At 58.2% G+C, this 20,648-nt stretch overlaps 1 protein-coding gene across 2 annotated transcripts; it reads right to left on the bottom strand.

Moving 5' to 3' along the window:
* Positions 1 to 687: 687 nt before the first annotated feature.
* FPGS (folylpolyglutamate synthase) lies at positions 688 to 19,041 on the bottom strand. 2 transcript variants are annotated; one of them, XM_077835981.1, is made up of 16 exons: positions 18,911 to 18,934; positions 17,407 to 17,703; positions 14,699 to 14,827; positions 14,411 to 14,464; positions 14,027 to 14,091; positions 13,797 to 13,911; positions 13,145 to 13,222; positions 12,339 to 12,400; positions 11,784 to 11,886; positions 11,359 to 11,436; positions 10,686 to 10,833; positions 9,071 to 9,172; positions 7,461 to 7,611; positions 6,903 to 6,978; positions 5,879 to 5,945; positions 688 to 5,265 (listed from the first exon to the last, which is right to left on the bottom strand). In XM_077835981.1, the coding sequence occupies exons 2-16, from the start codon at positions 17,410 to 17,412 to the stop codon at positions 4,829 to 4,831; spliced, it is 1,671 nt and encodes a 556-aa protein (XP_077692107.1). In that variant the 5' UTR covers positions 17,413 to 17,703; positions 18,911 to 18,934; the 3' UTR covers positions 688 to 4,828. The 2 variants fall into 2 exon arrangements, with proteins under 2 accessions (XP_077692107.1, XP_077692106.1); XM_077835980.1 differs by lacking the exon at positions 17,407 to 17,703 and having other exon boundaries at positions 18,911 to 19,041.
* Positions 19,042 to 20,648: the final 1,607 nt, after the last annotated feature.

The following is a 20,648-nucleotide window of genomic DNA, read 5'->3' on the forward strand; positions in this document are numbered from 1 at the left end:
TCCATACCAGCCCGGGCCTGGCCCCTTCCCTTTGCACTGTATTGAGTTAGGCTGGAACCTGCCCCATGCCCCTTACCGCACACACCAGCCTGCAATGGGCATCAGAGCAGCCGGCAGCCTCCCAGGTAAAGCCCCCAAGGCCGGTGCCCTGGTCATGGAAACCTCCCCCCTGAGAAAGTGGAGCAGCAAGCAAGGTTTAAAAATCCAGAGCTGGGTGCAATCCAGCTGTTGCCTCTGGGCCAGGCTGGTGGCCGGCTTAGCACCAGATTCCAGTGCCGATCGGCAGGGCAGAGCTAGAGTAACCAGCAGGTGCAGCCCACCTAGGGCTCAGACACACAGAATTTCATCATCTAAACATTAACTACCGCTCGCCCGTTCGGAGCTCAGCAGAGCAGTGGGGCGCGCCCTAGCCCCTGCAACCCAAGTGAGGCCCACACCTGGAAGGTGAAGAGCCCTTTGAAATGAGCAGCCAGGGGGAATGCTGCTCTTTCAGGAGCAGGCCCTTAGCCTGCCTCAGTTTCCCCACTGGCAGAGTGAGGGTCATTTTCCAGCCCACACCAGGGCCAAGGGGATTAGGCTAGGTAAGGGGCTTCACAAAGAACTCCAATGCTGCCTGGCAACACAGCTCCCAGCCTCATCCCCCCCAGGCACCCTACGCGCCCAGGAAGGAGATGACACTGTACAACGCCACGATGAGCAGGACATTTATTTCCATCAACAGGTCAATGGAGCAGACTCTCATGTAACAGCAGCACCATGGCTTCACTTTCAAACCCTAATCTCCCAGGCAGCAATCTGGAAATTGAATCAATACTCTTTTTTAAGTTGCAGAAGATTTAATAAAAACCCTATTGCTCGTTAAATTATTGGAGACTCAGTACCATTCAGCCTTTCAACATCATCTGAGGCTGGCCACGGGGAGCAACTTCCAACCTTCCTTCATGCTTGAACCCAGAATGTCCAGGCTGCAATCGGAGGTGTGATGGCAGCTGGTGTAGACCCCAACACGGAGCTGGCTAGCGAGAGCAGCATGACCTGCACAAGCCTGCCCAGGAGCCTAGGGACTCACTTGAGTGGCTAGCCCATGCTGCCGCAGCCTCCTTGCTATTGGTATTTGTGTTAGCTGGATCAAAAGTAGCACAGGTCCGTCTACCCACGCTGCAGTTACACCTCCCACGGCTGTGCAGACACCCCCCCCCCAGCTCCCTTCAGGCTAGTTCTGCAAAGATCTTTAAAGGAGGGGGGGTGCGACCCATCCCTGGTTAGGACAACATAGGGGAACACTAACCAGCTAGCAGATATTCCAGCCAAGGCAAACGTAGGCAGCTCGGCCCCATCTCCCACCTGGGGAGACCAGCTGCTTCGCTCATGGCTTATGCACGGCCCCTGACTAAGGGACAGGCGACGCTCCGGAGCCAGCGGCCTGGCTCCAACAATCCTCTGTATCACAGCAGGACCTGCAGGCACCAGCATGCCAAAGCACAGCTCTGTGGCAGTGCAGAGGGGCCCAGCCGGCTTCTCCCCCCATCTCCGCTGCCAGGGCCAGTGTAGTAACCCAGCCCCCGGGAGAGGGGCAGGCTGCAGCAGGCCGCGTGGGTCACTGGTCTGCTGCACGGGAGGTTCCGCAAGGAGGTCCGTGGATCAGGCAGCATTATTCCGTCACCCAGACCCGCACGTGGAGTGGCTGGGCCAGAGGCCATGGGCTGGGTTTGCTGAGAGGGGGACATGCTGGGCCCCAAGCTTTTCGCAGTTTGAGATTTACCCAAGTCAACCCCTGAACCCTCCTCCCGCCCCCCACTGGGGAGGGGTTAGGGCATCAGACACACGCCCCGAGACATGGCTGGGTCAGGCCCCAGGCTGCCGTCAGCGTACTCAGAAACAGGCACTGTGGCAGTAAAGGGGGAGGGGAGGAGAGACACTTGCCAGCGTGCGAAGGGCTGGGCCCGTCTCCCAGGGCGAATGCAGCAGAGCACCCAGCAGGGTCCGTGCAGCAGCGCACTGGGAATAGCTAGTGAGGCGGCTGCATGGCACAGCCAGCAAGGGGAGCAGGTAGGGCAGTGCATTGCAAGGCCAGGGAGGAGTTTCCTTCAGCGTGACAAGCCCCAGGGCCTGGTGCAGCCTGGCAGTGCCCCCTTACTCGAGCCGCCCATGCTGGGAATGGCACTGATCTGGCACAGCATCGTTCAGAGCTCCCCAGCCCTCGGGCGGAGACACACACGGCTAGGACCGGGCCACAATGCACTGGGCCACCTAGTCCCCCCAGCAACCCACGGCGTTCCTAGAGACCAGTAGCAGGATTTTGCACAGGCCCCGCGGCAGCAAATAGCCCCACATGCTCAGTGTGCGCACACGCCCCAACGTACGATCAGCCATAACAGGGCTGGTACCGACCCTCGACACGCACCAGCCCCATTAGCCGCCCCACTCAGCACAGGGACCAGCCAGGCAGGAGCCTGCAGAAGGGGGAGACACGCTCAGCTGCCCAGCAGCACCAGGCTGGACTTGCTGTGATCAAACACAGCTCCACAGATCCATGCTCAGGGGCTAGATGGCCCAGACCTCACACTGTCTGCCCAAGCACCCCGGCACTGCATGCGTTTGAGGATGGGGTTCAAAACCCAAGCCCACAGCCTGGCCGATGTCCGGAGTGGGTCCAGCCAATGCCCTCGCACTGGGGCAACAAATCTGGATACAGGGATACAGCAGACAGGTGGCTATTAGTCACTGAATCAGGTCATGGCTGGCCTGGCACAGCTGGGTACTCGTGTCAGCAGAGCCTGGCACATACTGACCGTGCCATGCATCTGGGCACTCCAGTGAGCACAGACAGGCCATGTAGTGCACCCAGTGCAACCAAGACCTTCGCAAGAACATCTCGTCCCCCCACCCCAAAGGCCGCCCTGCTCACAAGTGGCTTTCAAGGACCGATCTCCGGTAACATGCTTGCCCCAGCCTGGCTGTTTCTTCGAGCAGGGACAGCTAGCTCGCTGCCTGGCCTGGTGCAGCTTTCAGCGGGTTTCTGCATGGAGCACGCCCCCAGAGGGCAGCAAGAGACGCTGGCTGAGCTGTGACGACACCAGGCGGCTCGTGGCCTTGGGGCTTGGAGCCAGTTTCCACAACTCTTGCGCCAGAGGGACTCCGCTCCTGCGGACAGATGCTTCCTGAAGTCCCTGCTCAACAAGGGTCCCTGAGAGATCAGGCCGATTCCCAGCACCCGTTTGCCTGGACACTGCCGGGCGGTGAAGTTGTCATCCTAAAGCGACCCGGGTAGCAGGCCAGCCACCAGCACAAATAGAGAACTGCATAAGGTCCAGAAAGCAGCCAGGCTCCTCAGCTACTAGGGCTTCCCGACCCCCAGACCCACATGCCCTGCCCACCAGTCATTCATAGTTACCGTCCAGCAGAGAGCGAGCCCGGCCTGCCGCCTGGCCCACCCGAGTCTGGGGGGGATCACCCACTTTGCAAACGGCATGCAGAGAGCCCTCACATCCCACTGCCCAGCACTGGAGAGAGGCAGGAGTCTCAGCACCAGTGCACAGATCTCTGCACTGGGAGGAGACGGGAGGGAAAGACAGGGACAAATCCTGCACTAGGCCCCTCTGCACTCAGGGATGACCTGCCTACACAACACTGGAACTAGTGCATATGGACCCCATTGCCCCATTGTTGGCCTGGGAGAAGCTCACATAATGGGGCACCAAGACCACTGTGAGAGACTCCTTGGCACTACAGTGCATGGATCTCACCCCACGGGCTGTGTGAACATGCCCGGCAGCACCAACGGGTGGGAGTGAGCACGACTTGGAGCCCTGTGCCTGGCCCACAGCTCCCACCGCACTCCTGGCCTTCGATCACAGGCAGTTCCAACCGGATCCCAATCCAGACACACCTCAGCACTAACGGCCTCTGACGAGCACCCAGCCAGAGCTTCCGGAGCCGATTCTACACACAGGTGGCAGGACCTGGCTGCATTCACCCAGGGCAAGCCCAGTCCCAGAGGAGCCAGAACAGTCTGAAGCAGCGAGACTCAAACCCATCCCTGGATCGCACACCGCTCGGGTTGGGCGGCTCAACCGAACAGACACCAGGGCAGAGACAAAGGCACCAGGCGGTGGGGGAGAGACTCTCGTTCTGCAGGGTGGCTGGAGCAGCTCCCAGGGAAGTCAACGCACCAGCCAAGGGAGGCTGATGCTCAGCTTGGGTCTGCCCGATGCGCACGCCTCCCTCTGAATGCCTGGCAGGGGAAAGCCTCACCCTGGCAGACGAACACTGCCCTCCTCAGCCCCCCGTGGGGCCCAGAGGCTTGGGTAGGGAGAAGGCAGCAGAAGGGCAGAGACCAGGAATTCCACTCCGGCCCACGTAAGAGCTCCCCACCTGTCTGCTTGGCTAGGCCAGGGACAGTGAGCTTCCGGGAAGGACAGTGCCACAGAACATCAAGTAAACGTATGGTGCAGCCAGTCCCTGCGGGCAGAGATCAGCTGCTGGGGTCTCACCCCAGGCTCCCTAGCCCAGGCAATAGGGACACCAGCATGAGTGCAGTGACCAAATCCTGGCACTAACGAGCGGATCCTGCTCCAGGGAGGTGGGGGTGAGGTTGAATGTGAGTCCTGGTGCCAGGGTGCGGGTGTCACCGCCGCGAGGGGCTCCGCACAAGATCCCGGTGCCGGGACGTGGACCCTGGCTGCCCCACTCCCAGTCCTAGGGGGTAGGTCCAGCTGCTGCAAAGGGCTCAGCACAAGAACCCCAGCAGCACGAGCGGTGCCCAGCCCCTGAGCCGTTTCAAGTAAACCTCAAAAAGCAGCACGGAGGCCCCCCCCACGGGCGCCCGCTACTGCGAGAGCGATTGGTCGAGCAGCTTCAAGACTCCGCCCACCAGATGCAGGCTTCCCGTGACCAGCACACGGATGGCGGCCGCTTCCTTGAGCAAGACGGCCCCGCTGCCTGCCACGGGGTGCAGGTGGAGCCCCTTGGTGGCGGGCGCCTGGAAGTGCGGGTCCCTGCCCTGGGTGATCCACTGCAGGGCGTGAGAGATGCAGGGGAACACCAGCGAGTTGGAGTTGAGAGCGCGCTCGGAGGAGGGCACGAAGAGCAGGGGGCTGCGCAAGGGGTCTGGCTTCAGCAGGCTGCCCACGCCCTCCACCTGCATGTGGGGAGACAGCCAGAGGTCCTGCCCCACCTTCTCCTCCATCAGCTGGTTCCACTTCTTCTGGTTCTCCAGGCAGCGGGTCAGCATGTTCTCCAAGGTGACGTTGAAGTTCTGTTGGTCTGCAAAGGGGAGAAGAATGAGCTGGCATCAGAGCAGCCTTGGGATACTCCCACCCTGCCTGTTTTAATGGCCTCTCTGCCTCCAGACAGCCAGGCCCTGGGGGGACACCAGGCCACTGCACCCCACCAGCTGTCAAATCCAACCCTGCAGAGCAGGAGGGTCACAGACAAGACGGGACTCCTGGCATGGGCCGACAGAGCAGTGCTGTGGAGCCAGCCCTGGCTTTGTGGGGCCGTGAGATTGGCAGGTGGGCTGGCCCAGCCCAACACGCTGGTACATGGGGGAGCCTGCCAAGCCCCACAGCCTGCGGAAGCAGCACGTGTCTCCCCAAGAACCCTGATCAAAGCTATCTGACCAGCGCTGCAGACAGGGCCCAAGACTCTGCAAGAGATCCCGAGCCCCTGCAGAAAATTCCAGCGAGGAGGTTTCCAGGGGCAACTTGCTCCCACCCCCACCATTGAGCCAACCCGTGCCCCTGGGGCAGGAATATTCCCGGCACAGACATCCCCCAACAGGACGGGCAGGGCAGAATCCAAGCCAGTCAGGGCATGCCTGCTCTAGGGCAAGTTCATGAGCAGACTCCCAATGGAGCTCCCCTCCCTGGGTACTGACCTGCGTTCCCCACCGCAGACACCTCCGTGAAGTTGGGGCAGAAGACGGCGTAGTCAAACTGGCAAGGCTGGGGCACAAGAGACACAGCATCAGCACAATGGCCATGCCAGCATAGGGGGTTGGTGCTGCAGCCTTGGGCGGCCCACATTGGGGTGGATGGAGGGGAGGAGGATGAGCAGGGGATTCAGCTCCTTACAGGAAGGACCTCGGCTACTGGCTCAGCATCCGTCATTATTCCTGCTGGAACCATTACAAGCCAACAGGGGTGCATCTGGTCTAGAGGGTAGCCAGGACGCCTGGGTTCTATTCCTGCAGAGGCTACTGGGCAAAGCAGCCAGTCAGTCAGTCACTGGAAACTGTCCCTTCCCCTTCTATTTTCACTTCTGCCACTAACGGGGGCAAATCCAGACCCCAAGACTCTATCCCGGGATCGCTCCCGGCCACTGCGCAGGGAGGCTGGAAGACCCCGAGAGTCCGGGCTGTTACAGGAGACAGAGGTGGACCGGACTCTAAGGGGCATGGCTGGGGGACAAGAGCGGGGCACTAGCACCACCTGGTGGCACCCTGTGGGATGTGTCAAAGCAGGCCCTGAACAACCAGGCAGGTGCAGGTCAGACACCACTACGGGCCCCACCTGGGCCAGGCCCCACGGCTCTGAATCCACCTGGCACTTCAGATCCATCTGCCAGCTCCTGCCCGAGGCCAGCATTACCCCATGGCACAAAAGGGGAGAACGAGGAACAGAGGGAAACGACTTAGCCAAGGGTTGGGACAGAGCTGGGAACAGAACCCAGGAGTCCAGGCCCCCAGCCTGAGCTGGATGCTGGCAGCCTCAGATACCCGCATGCACCATCTGTAACCACCCTCCCTCAATTCAAATCCATTTGATCTGCTCCCCCCACATGGGCCAGGAGGCCCATCTGCTGCCAGCCCATTTTCTGCCCTTACCAACCCACCTGCCCGGCACCAGCCCCCCACCCACCAGCTTGTATCAGGCAGGGCCCCAAGGCACCGACAGTCTCACCAGCAGCAACTTGAGCAAAGCAGCTGTGTCCCGGTCCCCCGTGGCGTTGAAGAGAAGCACCCGGACCTCGGAGCCGCTGCAGATGAGAAGGGACCAGCCTGGTCAGCTTGGGGGCTCTTGCTCCCAGCCCCACTTCGGAGCTGGCTGTGCTAGCAGCTGCCACCTCACAAGGCCCAGGAAGTCCAGCAACCCCAACCCAAGGCCTGTCCCACCAGGGTCCCTTCCCCATCCGCCCTGGTGTCCTGGGACCATGCAGGTTGCTGAGAAAAACCTCAGCCCTCCTCCCCTTCCCGGCCTACCACCTCCAAACATACCCTGCTGGGCTGGGGCCCGCCCCCCTCCAGCAGGGAAAGGCAGGTGCTGCTCGCACCCTTGGCATGGCTGATGGGCAGGCTCTCCGCCGCAATGGGCCACAGGAGCCTCATTCTCAACCCAACAGGCACTTCACTGGGAAATCCCCACATAAGCCTGCTCCCTCCAGCCGCCCTGGGTGGGGCTCAGGCAAAGTCTGTGACAGCAGAGCGACGGATCCCTCTCCCCATCCCAGTGCCTCCTTACTCCACAGGCTTCTCCTCGTTGAGGGCTGCCTGGCGGAACCAGCGCACGCAGGCCTGCACGCTGCTGGTGGTGTGCGCCCCGTCGACGTACCACGTCACCGGCCCGTGCTGCAGCACCTGGGTGCGGCCCAGCCACTCCGTGTCCCGTAAACCTGGGAGGGGAGAGGGGGCTATGAGGTGCCAGGCCCACGCAGCAGGGACTCGCAGCCCCCTACACCAGCCACAACCCCGCACACCCGCCCCCGTTGTTCAAGCCAAGTTACCAGCTCCCTGGCAGGCGCGACCCAGCTAAGTTATGGCAGCACGAGGGGAGTGGGGACAAAGGGATCAGAGACCGGGGGGCGCTGGTGTCATAAAGCAGGCCTGGCTTGTTAGAAGGCTGGGGACTGGCATGGGGCCCTGCTGACAGCACTGTGACCCATCCACTCTGGGGCCTGTGCATAGGTATGTTCATCCCACCCAGAGCCATTCCGCCATAAAACCTTCCAGGGGCATTTCACTGGGGAGACCCCAACACCACCAACAGATCCCCCCTTCCCCTTATTCTGGTACCAAGCTCCCCCAAGCCCTGCACTGTGCCAGCCCAGCCTGCTCCCTAACCCCCCAAGGCGGCCACGGCAGCCAGCCTCACCCGTTCTATTGCTGGCTGTGGGGGCACCGGCCCTGTGCCGCGGAGGCAAGGAGCCCGACAGTGACTCGTTACGCCCATGGCCTGCCCACCTCATAGCGTGCTAACTCCCAATGGGGCAGGTACTGATTGCAGAGACCCCACCCAGCCCAACCCTCCTGGGCTCCTGCCCTCAGGCCAGCGGCTAGGGTCATGGTGTGGGCCGGCCCAGTGCTTCTGGGGAGGTAGGATGGTGCAGTGGTGAGGGGCCAGCCTGGGACTTGGGAGACCTGATCTCAATTCCCTGCTCTGCCACAAACTCCTGTGTGACTTTGGGCCAGTCACTTGGTCTCCCTGTGCCCCGTCGGTAAAACAGGGGTAACAGCCCTGCTCTGCTTTTGGTTGCATGGATAAACCCATTATATATTGAGGCTACTGTAATATGCCCAGCTAGTGACTGCTTTGCACTGCCCAGGGACCCCACAATGGGGCACAGTATGGGGGGTAATAGCGGAGCAGAGAGAAGACCCCTCACTCTGCAGCAAGGGGCAGAGCAGCAGGCAGCCTCCTAGGCCAGGTGGCAGAGAGACAATGACCCTTAGCCAACAAACAGGCCGGGAAATACCCAGCACGGGAGGCAGGGGGAGGTCGGGTTGGTGCTGGAGGCTGGTGATGTACAATTGCCCTCAGCACTTGCTGGCAGCCCAGGAAGCACCAAGCTCCTAAGGGTTAAAACTGAGGAACAGGAAGAGCTAAAGGGCAGCAAGTTCAAAATGTCAATGCCCGGGGTGGGCTGGGGGCAGAGTCCGGGGCCTTGGCGGTTACGGCCCTCAGCGCTTCGTTATCTCCAACGAGCGGCAGCTCCGGCCTGATCCCAGTTAGCCAAAGCCAAGGTCAGGCACTAGCCAGGGACCCACCACAGAGCACCCAGGAAATGCACAGGACAGGCAGGGGGCACCGGAGCAGCAGTGGGGGGGTGGAGGGGACGACACCCACGTCCTTACCCTGCACCATGGAGCCGCTGGGCCTGAAGGCAGGTGCCAGGGGCACAGGTCTCTTGCCTAGTAGCTCCGCACTTGGCTGCAAGTCCTTCAGCTCCCCAGTACCTGAAAGATGGAAGGCGGGCTGAATCACCATTCTAACAGCCCCACATGGCCGCCTGTAGCCCCCTCTCCTCACACACGATTGGACTCCAGTCAGCCTGGTAGAGCCATCCCGGGGGTACGTTCCATAGAAACGAGGGTGGATTGATTTAAATCAAGGTGATTGAAATCACCGAGTGGAAAACCTCAGTTCAAATCGTGGATTTTCATCAAGGGTTCCATTTGCACTTCGGTTCTTTTCTAGAGACAGGTGCATCCTCGTGGGTTGATACAAGCATCAAGGAACTTTCACATTACATGTGGTAGCTCTTTTTGCTCCCCAGGAGAGTATACGCTAACTATACACATTTACTTAAGCAATTATGTAGCTTCAGATTCTTGTTAATTGCATATTTTTAGTATGTTAGAAAATGGTGTCTGCTGCATTGCTTCTATACTAGATAATTAGCACTTTGCTCATGATTTGTGTCAAGCTGCATTAGGACAGTACCTGGAATTGCACTACACACAAAACAGCACATCACATTTAGTTTTAAACAAAACCACCTTTGATGTTTTGGATAGACAAATTGCAGTGTTTTTTCGTGAGGTAGAGAGTGTTTCCAGGGTGGGTGGAGTCCTAAATACTCATAATTTGAAAACTGAGCCAATCAGAGCTCAGGTCAGGAGACGCTATAAAATAGGGGCCTGAGACCTTCCAGGGGGGTCACTAGAGGTCCTGATGAGCTACACGATGGGGTCTCCTGAACTCAGAGGCTGGGTCCCAACACCTGTGATGACTTTGCCAGTCTCATGCACCCAGCAGCATAGCCCCTGGACCCCCCCACAGGATCCAGCCCTTAACACATTACGCAACCTATCACATTGATAACACTTGTCCTCCAAAGTTAGATGTTTTTCCCCTGGTTCTTTCTTTGCATAGAAAAGCAGCCTTGAACTCTAAATCTTTATAGAGGCTCTTCTACACTGATTTTGAATTGAAATGTTTTTAAAGGGTTTAAAGACCTTAACATATTTTGTATTAAATTCACATTTCATTTTAAACAGGTTTATTTTTAAAAAGAAAAACTTATAATTTAAATAAAATAAAAACTATCCCAAGTATCCTACACCCCTCGCCAGCAGGGCTCCCCTTAGCTTAGCCCCCAGGACGCTGGTAACTTGCTGGTTCGTATTTGCTGGGTGCAGAGAGCCCTCCCTCCCAGTCTCCCATAAAGTCCCAGCCAGAGCTCCTCACCCTCGACACACACAGGGCACTTGTGAAAAGAGCAGCACCAGGCTGGATGGTCACATGCTGCATAAGAGCGGCCCGCCTGGAGCCCTGCGAGCACACGCACTGAAGTGCAACCCAATCAGGACTTTCCCAGAATCTCCTTGGAGAGACGCCCCAACCAAGGAACTAGAAGCAAGGGCTGGAATGTGCCGTTCAGCGCAAGGAGGGGCGGCCCCAGCCCCCTAACAAGCTCCCCCCTTCCCAGACGCACAAGCTCCCCCGTGCCGGGGCCGTGCTCCTTACCCTGATACCCCTGCTGCTGCAGCCAGGCCCGTGAGAGCTGCAGGGCCAGAGTAGCATTGCATCGCTGGTGCTCGCCCGCCAGCCCCAGCTGAAGTGCCTGATCGTCCTCTTCGAAGGCTCCCAAGTCAGGGCACAGGTAAAGCGGGCACTGCACAGAGAGAGGGGGCAGAGGGTGAGCCCTGCCCAGCTCACCCACCTCCACGGGGCAGCTCCACCAGCTGACCGAGAGCCCCCGATGGGTTCTGCAGAGCTACAGACCAGGCAGCAGCGACTGAGGCAACCCCACCCCCGGGCCCTGGAGCTCGTATTCATGGGTCGTCACGTTTCCATCTGGCCCTGCCTCTCCAGGGATGGACCCCGAGGGGCGCCGGCACCAGCAGCACCCACACTCAGCTGCTGCACAGGAGAAACGGGGGCACCCCTGGGATCACAGGCCCGGGGCCACCCTGCAAAGGATCCAGAGTGAGGAGGGGCCACAGGAACCCAACCCTGCCTGGGGAGGAGAGAGGGGCTTGGGACCCCAGGCCTCTGGCCAGCACCATCCACGGGGGCAGGAGCCATCTGACATCCCAGCCCCTGCACCGGGCGTGGGTGCAGCAGGGAGAGTCATCTCCCCGACCCAGGGACAGCAGCAGGAGGGGGCAAGGGAAGCATGTATATAACAAGAACTCACCGAGCTCTCCCTGGCTCGCACCCTCAGCACCTCCAGGGGCCGCTCAGGCTGGGGCACTGTGAACGCCGGCACACCAGGCTGAAAGCAAAGCAGATGTCGTCACGGGCAGCCACCCAGCCTGCCACCCAATGCCGAGGCCCCCCCATCCCCATGCAGACACCTGGACTCTAGTGACAGGCTGCTGGTCTGGGGCAGACCTGGACACCCAGGGGTGAGCTAGGACCCCTCACTCAGATTCAGAGCTTGCCCCTCAGATGGGCCCCCACCCCTCCAGGCTGCCCTGTGCCCTCTGGCTTGGGACCAGCCTCCTGCACCAGGGGAGTTTCACTTCCCAGATGTGGGCAGAATTGGTCCTGCTGAACCAGGACCAGCCCGCTCAAGGCTGTCAGAGACCCCCTCTCCCCACAGACCCCCATGGTCTCTACCTTGAAGATGCCCCCTTTCTGCCAGGCGATCTTCTCAATGGTGTCCCCCAGGATGCTGGTGTGGTCGATCCCCAGAGAGGAGACCCCGCACACGATCGGCTTCCTGTAGACAGAGAGAAGGTGAAAGCCCAGCGCCAGGACTCCCGAAGGGCGGGCTCCTCTCCCCAGCTCTGCAGCCAGCACCCAGGAGGCCCCAGAACTCAGGGCACTGGCTGGCTCACCAGATCGGCACAGAGCCTTTCACCTCCCGGGCTACGGCTCACAGCGAGCCCAACATGGCTGGAAGCTCTTATCACCTCAAGGACGGTCAATGGCTTCCCTGGCCAGGAGTCCCCATCACAGCCACCAGGACTGGGCCCCTTTGTCAGCAGAGGGGTCAAGAACTGACCGAACTCCCCTACCGGGCCCAGCTGGGTTGAGGCCCATTGACTCACCAGCCCCTGCCCAGGCTGTCCCTGCTCTGGGGAGAGCTGGTGGCTTCCGCATGCGAGTTTCACCCGGAGGCAATAAGGAGGCGGGCACCTGGTCCCAGTGCCAGGCCCAGCCTGCTCCTACCTGATGATGTTGGTGCAGTCGTAGGCACCCCCAATGCCAACTTCCACCACAGCCAGATCCACCTGGAGGGGAGACCAGAGTGTGCTAAGGGACCACCTGTGGCATCCGTGCCCAACACGCAGGAGACAGAACAGCCCCATGGCACAGCCCTGAGCAGGGACAGAGGGCTCAGCACCCTTACGCAGGGCATGCTCTACTCACAGCAGCCCTTCAGACACATGGGACCCTGGCCCAAACACACGAGGCAGGGACAGGCTCCGATCCAGACTCTCAGAGAAATGTCCCAGGAACTCACAGCTACCCAGAGAGCTGCCCACATGCCAGACTGCAGCAGAAAGACATGCACGTAAGAGAGCATGAACCCAGGACTTTTAGCTACACACGCACAGGCCTCTGCCCTGGAGGCTAGAGGAGAAGCTCCACTCTCTCTCAGCAGTATTACAGCTTTTACCCTGTGGGCTGCAGCCACTAGGGGGCAACAGTCACACACACAGGCGGTCCCAGGGGGCAACTACAGCTGTGCAGATCCCAGGACTCTCCTACTCGGCATCCCTGGGAACGGAACCAGGAAAGGAGGAAAAAAACATGGGAGAGGAAGGGTGGGAGAGACAAAGGCCCCTGGCCCCATCCCAGCAGCAGATGGCTGGGTGAGACTGGGGCCAGGGAGTGACAGGGCCCCGGGCTCCGGTGGCCAGACCCTCACCACCCACAGCTCCCACTACAGCCTATCAGGGCTGCAGCCACTTGGCACCATGGGGCACTGGCAGGAACTTAGCCATCCGCCCGGAGGGGAGGGAGTGCCATACCTTCTCCTGCAGGAAGACGTGGAAGGCCATGATGGTGAGGAAGCGGAAGTAGGCGGGCATGCTGGTGTGGCCGGGGTCCTGCAGGACAGACCGTTATCTCAGGGACTGCAGGGCAGCACCTCTACCCCAGCCCCTTTGCTAAGCCACAGCCACAAGCACACTCCTGCCACAAGACCAGCAAGGGACTGACCCTTCTCCCAGCGCTGCCGGCCTCCGGCCCAGCCCCCAGGGCAGGAGCAGAGACACGGCACGTCCAGGGCCCAGCTCATCTGAGAGATTTACATGAAGAGTCAACTTCGCCACGCAGCTGGGGAACTGAGGCACAGAGCGGGGAAACTGACTTCCCAAGGACACCTAAAGGTCCTCTGCTGTAAGCACTAGATAACCCCCCACACCCAATCCCTACAAGGAGCCAGCCTGGGGGCTGCGGTCTGACTTTGCCTGGGCCCCCTCTGGACCCAGGAGCATAGACTCTGCTACTGTACCAAAAGGGGTGACTCCCCTAGCATGGGAACTTACTGGCCTGGTCGCGGGGCACACTCCTGCCGAGGAATGGGTATTCCAGTGCCTCGTACAGGCTCCAGGAGACAGCAGTCGCTTATACCCACCCGGGGCAGCAGCAGCCCCCTCCCAGAGCTCCCACCACACACACCTTGGTCTCCTCCAGCCGGTTATACACCTGCCAGAAGTACTTGCTGAAGAGCTCCTTGCTGATCGGCTGCCCGTCGATGCGGATCCTCTCACGCACCTGGACCAGGTGGGGAGAGCTGGGGTGATGGGAGAACAGACTGTCAGCACCCGGGACAGCTCCCCCATTCCACCCTCCCTGGGGTGCCACTCAGCACCCTGAATCCGTCCCCCAGGAGCCACCGGGGCGCCCACCTGTAGAAGCCCGTCTTCAGGCCATAGTTGCGGAGGATGCGCTCCGTGAAGGCACACGTCGAGCCCTGGAAGAAGAAGTCGGCAGCATTAACCATGGAGCCAGCCCTCCTCAGCAGCCCCCAGCAAAAGGGAGCCCCCTGGAGTCCCCCTCATCCCCACTGTACCAGTGCCGCAGTCCTAAACCTCCAATACCCACACCCTGAGCGTCCCATGACCCATCACACGGCCGAGTTATTTCCCCTCTCACCCTATCCTGCTGCGTGCTGGCCCATCGTTTCCCCCTCGCCCTGCGCCCCACAGAATCCCCTCACCCCAACGTGCCCCGTTCCACCCCCCACCCCCCAGCAGTGACCCATGCAACCCCACCCCAATGCCCCCGCTTACCTTGCCCTTTGTCCCAGTTACGTGGATAATGTTCAGTTGATCCAGGTCTTCGACCTGAAAGACAGAGGTTAACAAACCCATGAGAAGGGGGTCAGGGCTGGGGAGACCCCCCCGGCCCGGGCACTGTGCCAACATAGTGGGAGGGCTCACAGCCAGTCCCACCGAGCAGAGAGGCCAGTACAGCCTGGGATGCTCATCCGCCCCACCCCGCCCTCCAGCCATCCCTCGCCACAGAGCGGCACTGAGAGGGCTCTGCTCAGCCAGGGAAGGGGACATGACAGCTCTCACCTTTAACCCACTTCGCTCCAAGAAGCCTTTCATGGCCTCCAGCTGCACCTGGGGGTCTCCTCTCTCCCGCTTCACCTGGTCCAGGTAACTGGCGTTGGTCTGGAGGGTGTTCAGGGTCCGGATGGCATCCTGGAATGAGACTCACAAGATGAGGCACAGATCAGCTCTCCGCTCGTAGGAGGGGATGGTGGCCAAGAGCCAATGCTCCAGCCCCCTGTGCGTGCTGGAAGGGGGTCTCCTGCTCACCCACAGAGGAGCCCCTGGACCTACATACTAAGCTCAGGGGCTGCCAGGCAGCTCAAGCCCACACTGCTCCCACCCATCACTGGCTCCCAACACACAGCTGCCAGTCTTTGCTCTTCTGGGGGAGGGCGACGTTACCGACCAGGCTTCCCCGCCGTCAGAGCCCTCATCACAGGTGGGAAGATAGCCACCTCCAACCCCAGTGCCACCCACCCAGCCCATCTCCACACCAGGGCCCTCCCAGGTGAAGGGCTCATCAGTCACCTCCTGTGCCAAGAACCTCGTCTGCCCTGCACCAAGAGCAATGCTGAAGCGTGACAAAGGGGAGCAGTAGGATCTCCCTCCTCTCCCTGCCAGGTGAGCGCTGATCAGAGCACACCAACCCCAGCTTTCGCTTCCAGCCAGAGCAAACAAAGGCTGAGCTCAGGGCCCAGAGGGGATGCATCACTCCAGGCAATACGCTGCACCACTGTTTACTCACACGCTGGAGGGTAAAACATAGTGGCCAGGCCAGAACCAGCCACTAGCTCCGTCTGCTCCACAGTGGCCCTTGGATGCATGGGCTGCATTCAGAACAGTAGGACTTGCACACAGCTAGCTTGTCTTGCCCCGCTATCGTTATGGGACTGCAATTACACAGTGCCAGTTACAGTGCTTAGAGCAGAGGGAACTGAAATCCAGTGGCCTTTAGAGTTTTCCCCACTAGCTAGGTGATTGGCAATGCATCTCCCTGCCCTGTCTGCTCAGACCAGACTCGGGGGCCAGGGGAAGAGACACGACTGATAACTCTTTAAAAATACACAAGATGAAGGACCACAAAAATAAGGGGCACAAGCAACACCCCAGATGAGCGATCCCCACAGAGGAAGCGTCTCAGCAGTAATTCAGAAAACATGACAGGCAGCTGCCAGAGGAGGCAAGAGAGGGGGAAGGTGCGCAAAATCAGCTCTGATAACTATGTCCAAGGCACGGAGAGTGGGGACAGAGCATAACCCGATCACGAGATGAGCCCCAGGAACGCAAGCTGGAGCACTGGTGTAACAGAGCCCCAGGGTGCGTTGGGTGGGTCCAAGGGCAGTACAATCCGCTCACAGTCTGCACCAGAACACTTTAAGGGCAATATATTTTCACCCATTGCCATTACTAACATTAATTGTATTGCAGTCGTGCCTAGAAAGCCCAACAGAGACTGGGGTCCCATTGTGCTAGGCATGCCAAACATGCATGGGAGAGACCCTCTGCACCAAAGAGTTTACAGTCTAAACAGACAAGACAGTCAGTGTGAGAAGGGAAACTGAGGCACAAAGAGTGCCTCATCATGGCAGAATCAGTACCCAGGGTTCCTGACTTCCAGTCCTGTGCCCCAACCATGGGACCACAGCAATAGTATCTGGAGCAGAGCATTTAAGGGCTATATAATCTCACTCGCTTTGATCACAGCACTGTCTGAGTCAGAGTGTTTTAAGGTCCTGGTTTTCCAAGGCCCAGAATAGCCTCTTTAAATGCTGATTAATACATTTCCCAGGGTTGGCTTTAGTTCCAGTATGCCTTGTGCAGAGTAGCAATTTATTGGGGTTTCTTAAATTATCTCTGGGGGTAGATGTGCAGCTCTGGCAGGGGCTGGACGGTAACCAGATCTACTCCCCACAATTCACCTCTATAAAAAGCACTAGCCATGCTCCTCCAGATACATGTGGCTATTTATACTGGGTGGGATAGTGTATCTCCCAGGGAGCAAAGACACCAAACGCACCATCCGCTTCTTGCCTTCTCTCAGCTGAGCCAGACGGAATCAGGTCTTCCCCACACTGCACCAGAACTCCTGCTCTCCCCACATCATGCACTGCTCCCCTTCTCCAACTGGGACCGGAAGCCAGCCCACGACCTGTGGTGACCCCAAGAACTTCCCAGCTAGACCCAGGCACACGGTAGCTCATGCAGATTATTATTAGGCACTATCACAATACCCAGGACTCCCGTCATAGACCAGGCCCTGCTGTGCTAGGTGCAGTACAAACACTTAATGAAGAGACTGTCCCTGCCCCAGGGACCGAAACCCACCTCCATCCTTCATCACTATTACTGGTGACTACTGACATCGGGACACCCAAACCTGACACGACTCAGAACTCAGCCAGGTGTTAAGGCTGTGAATCCCATGTGATCCTGACTCACTTCCTGCCCAAACATCATTTAATTAGACACAAAGACCCCTCCACATTATGTTCATGATGGAGCTGCCCAGTCAAAGTTGGTTCTAAGGGTAGAAATCACAGTTTCCACATGAATGTTGAACATGGCTACGTCCCAGACCCTTCTGACTTTACAGGAGGAGCCGAGTAAGCAACACAGCAAGCGCCAGAAAAAGCGAGCGAAGACATTAGCCGGGTGCAGCCAGCCACGTTAATGGTGCTTTGGAACATGATTGTTTGCGTCATCGGACATTCTGATTCCAATTCAGCTACCTTCATGTTGCTTTAGCTGTGCTTCACGCATTTCACTCCTCTAAGACCATCCAGCATCTATTAACAGTCCCTGATTTCCATATATTCAAAGCCCCTTCGTTTGAAGGGAACACGCACATACAGCTCTGCAGCTCACATAGAAGAGCGCTCCGATGTAGAGACCTTTTCTACAGGACATTCTCAGGATGCAGTTTTCAAATGTAACTAAGTGATAGTTGACAAATCAGTTTTTCCCCCCCAAACTGAAGTCCAATCAACCAGTGCCAACCATTTTCGATGTTAAGATTCCAATGTAAGCTGTTGTGATGAGAAAAAAAAGTGATATTGTTATTTGTACAGAAGTGATTTCATTTAATTTGACAAAATGCAGGAAGTACAGCTGTACTGGTTTGGATGCAGGCAGAGGATGAAGGAAGGGCACCTGGTGAAAGCAGCAGAGCAGAAGAGGGTGATAGGAAAGAGATGCTGAGGATGCAATGGATGGATTGCAGCAAAGAAGATGGTAAGCAAGTGGACCTCAGCGCTGCCTTGGACAAAGACGGTGGATGCTTGCATGACAATCCAACCCAAGTTGATGGGATAAGGGTGATTTCATTTATTCACAAAAATGAAAGGAGAACTTGTGGCACCTTAGAGACTAACTCATTTATTTGAGCATAAGTTTTCGTGAGCTACAGCTCACTTCATCGGGAATGCATCCGATGAAGTGAGCTGTAGCTCACGAAAACTTATGCTCAAATAAATGGGTTAGTCTCTAAGGTGCCACAAGTCCTCCTTTTCTTTTTGCAAATACAGACTCACAGGGGTGCTACTCTGAAACCTTTCATTTATTCAGAGGTTTCCCCCACAAATCCAAAGTTGGCTGAATGATTTTCCCCCACGTACTTCCTGACCTTTGTTTGAAGTATGGTGCCTGTTGCTGAAAGCCCACTGAAATCAAGGGAGTCTTTCCCCTGAGTTCAATCAATGGGAAGAAAGTTACGAAAGACGGAAGACAGGGAGTTGTAAGTAGAAACCATTAGGCAAGCTGGGCTATTAGGACCTATGAGGAAGAGAGCCCGACCCCAGTCACCCTGTAATGCATTTTAAGCCCATCGAGCCCTACGCAATGTCAGTATGAGGCACATCCCCGAAAATAAAAACCAGAAGGGGCGAGGGGTCGGGGGTCACCCACTGAGGTTTTGGCCGGAGGGGCTGCCCTGCATCCGAACGGTGCCGAGGGCCAAGTCCCCCAGACAGCGTCAACAGCCATTTATAATCAGCACCGACCCCCAGCACAGCACCCCGCCTCCACGTGTGCCAGATGCCCCCCCCAAAACCCTCAAGCCCCCCCCCCCCAGAAACCCTGCATATAAACCGCGATGTGCCCACACCAGCCTCCCCTCCGCCCCCACCCCATCCCCAGCTAAAGACACGCGCCCATGGACCATGCAGCGCTGCCCTGCCCCCCCGCCGGGCCCCACGTGTCCCGGCTGATGTAACCGGGCCGGCCCCACGCCGGTACCTGGTACTCCATCCTGGGCACGCGGGCCGGCCGGGTGCTGAAGCAGCGCGCGCCGCCGGCCGCCACCAGCCGCAGCGCGGAGTGCAGCGCGCGGAGCCCGCGAAAGCCCATCCCGCCTCCCGCTGACAGGCGGCCGCCGCCGCCACCGACGGGCGCAGCTCCCCACCCCTCCCACTTCCCTGGGGGGGTGCGCCCGCCCCGCGAGCCACCGCCAGCGCGCAGGCGCGGCAGCGTGAGCCCCGCCATCTTTGTGAGGGGCACTACAGGGCGGGAGAAGAGCCCGGGCAGGGCGACGGCCGCCATCATTGTGAGGGGCACCGCATTCTCTTAAAGGGCAACGCGGTCTCCCATTTACTCATTAGGGCTACCATGTCCCCTACAGCAAAGGGGGGGAGGGGACACAATGCTGATCTCATAGCGATGCAGCAGCCTCCCCCCCTCCCCCTTACACACACAGCACTTTCCCAAGTGCTACACACAATGATCAATTCCCTCCCTCCTAAAGGGCTGTCCCACCCCCACCCCCCAATAGCCGCATTAGAGAAGACAGGTCAGGTCCCGCCTTGGAGAGGCCCCATGTTCCCATAGTGTCTACAGGGGAACATCCCCAGATAAAACCGCGTCTGCACATTCGCTGCTTAGTATCTAAAGCCTTCCAGGGCACATGGCAAGGAAAACCCGCCACTACACAGGGGGCACCCTGCGCGTTGCGGCTTTCAAGGTCAGCCGGCACAGAGGGGCAGCGCAAAGTCCAAGCAATCCTGCTAGTTCAATAAAGCGGTTTTTATTACAAAATGGAATGTTATGGCGGTGCCTACCTATGAAAACACAACACACCCCTCTGAAGGAAACGGCCAACTACAGCCAGGGTATTTCAGGGGCCTAACCCACCCCCACAAAAATACACAGCAGATGCTCCACTTTTCGTGCACTGTTTTCGCCTCATGTTGCAAATACATGGGCAAGCTGTCATTCCATCCCGTTTAACTAGACACATGCGGAGGTCTTTTAAAAAAGGATTTTGGCAAGGACCGAAACGATAATTTAATAGCAAGCTTTAAACACACCCCAAGCCAGATACGCCATAGTTGGCACATTCCAACGAAAACCTCCATTAAAACCTCCATTAACCAACAGCTGGAGGTGCAGCCAGCTCTACCTCCCGCTCACCATTCCCAACTCTTAACTGCATTTATAGCTTTAGCAGTGAAGTTAGTAGCACAGCCCCAAATTTAAAACAAAATTAAATTACCATCTCAATTCTTCGAGCGTAGGGGCAGCTCCACCACATTCAGCCAGTCTCTCTCCTACAGTTTGCACGGCTGTTGCTAAGTGTGGAGATTCAGCCAGAGATTACAACTGTAGCAAAGACCAGTTTTTAGTATAGGAGCCATTTGTTCCCGTTCAGGATTATCATCTACTGCCTGTATCGTGGTAGCACCTAGGACCCCCACGTCACGGAGCAGGGTCCCACTGTGCTAGGCACTGTTCAAACACATAACAAAGACAGTCCCCCTGCCCCAAAGTGCCTCAGTGGAAAAAATGCAGGGAACGGGTAGGAATCATTACTCTAAAGTGGCCATCTTCTAAGATTCCAACACTGCTCTGGAGAGAAAGGATTCAGCAGTTCAGCCAGATTTTGTTCTTGCTCAGGTCTTGATGCAGGAGCTAACTTGTTAACACTGTTCAGCATTACAGCTGACAGCTCCATCCTAGCCGCTAAGGGGGACATCACCAA

This window comes from Eretmochelys imbricata, chromosome 16 (genome assembly GCF_965152235.1).
Source record: "Eretmochelys imbricata isolate rEreImb1 chromosome 16, rEreImb1.hap1, whole genome shotgun sequence".
Taxonomy (NCBI): domain Eukaryota; kingdom Metazoa; phylum Chordata; order Testudines; family Cheloniidae; genus Eretmochelys; species Eretmochelys imbricata.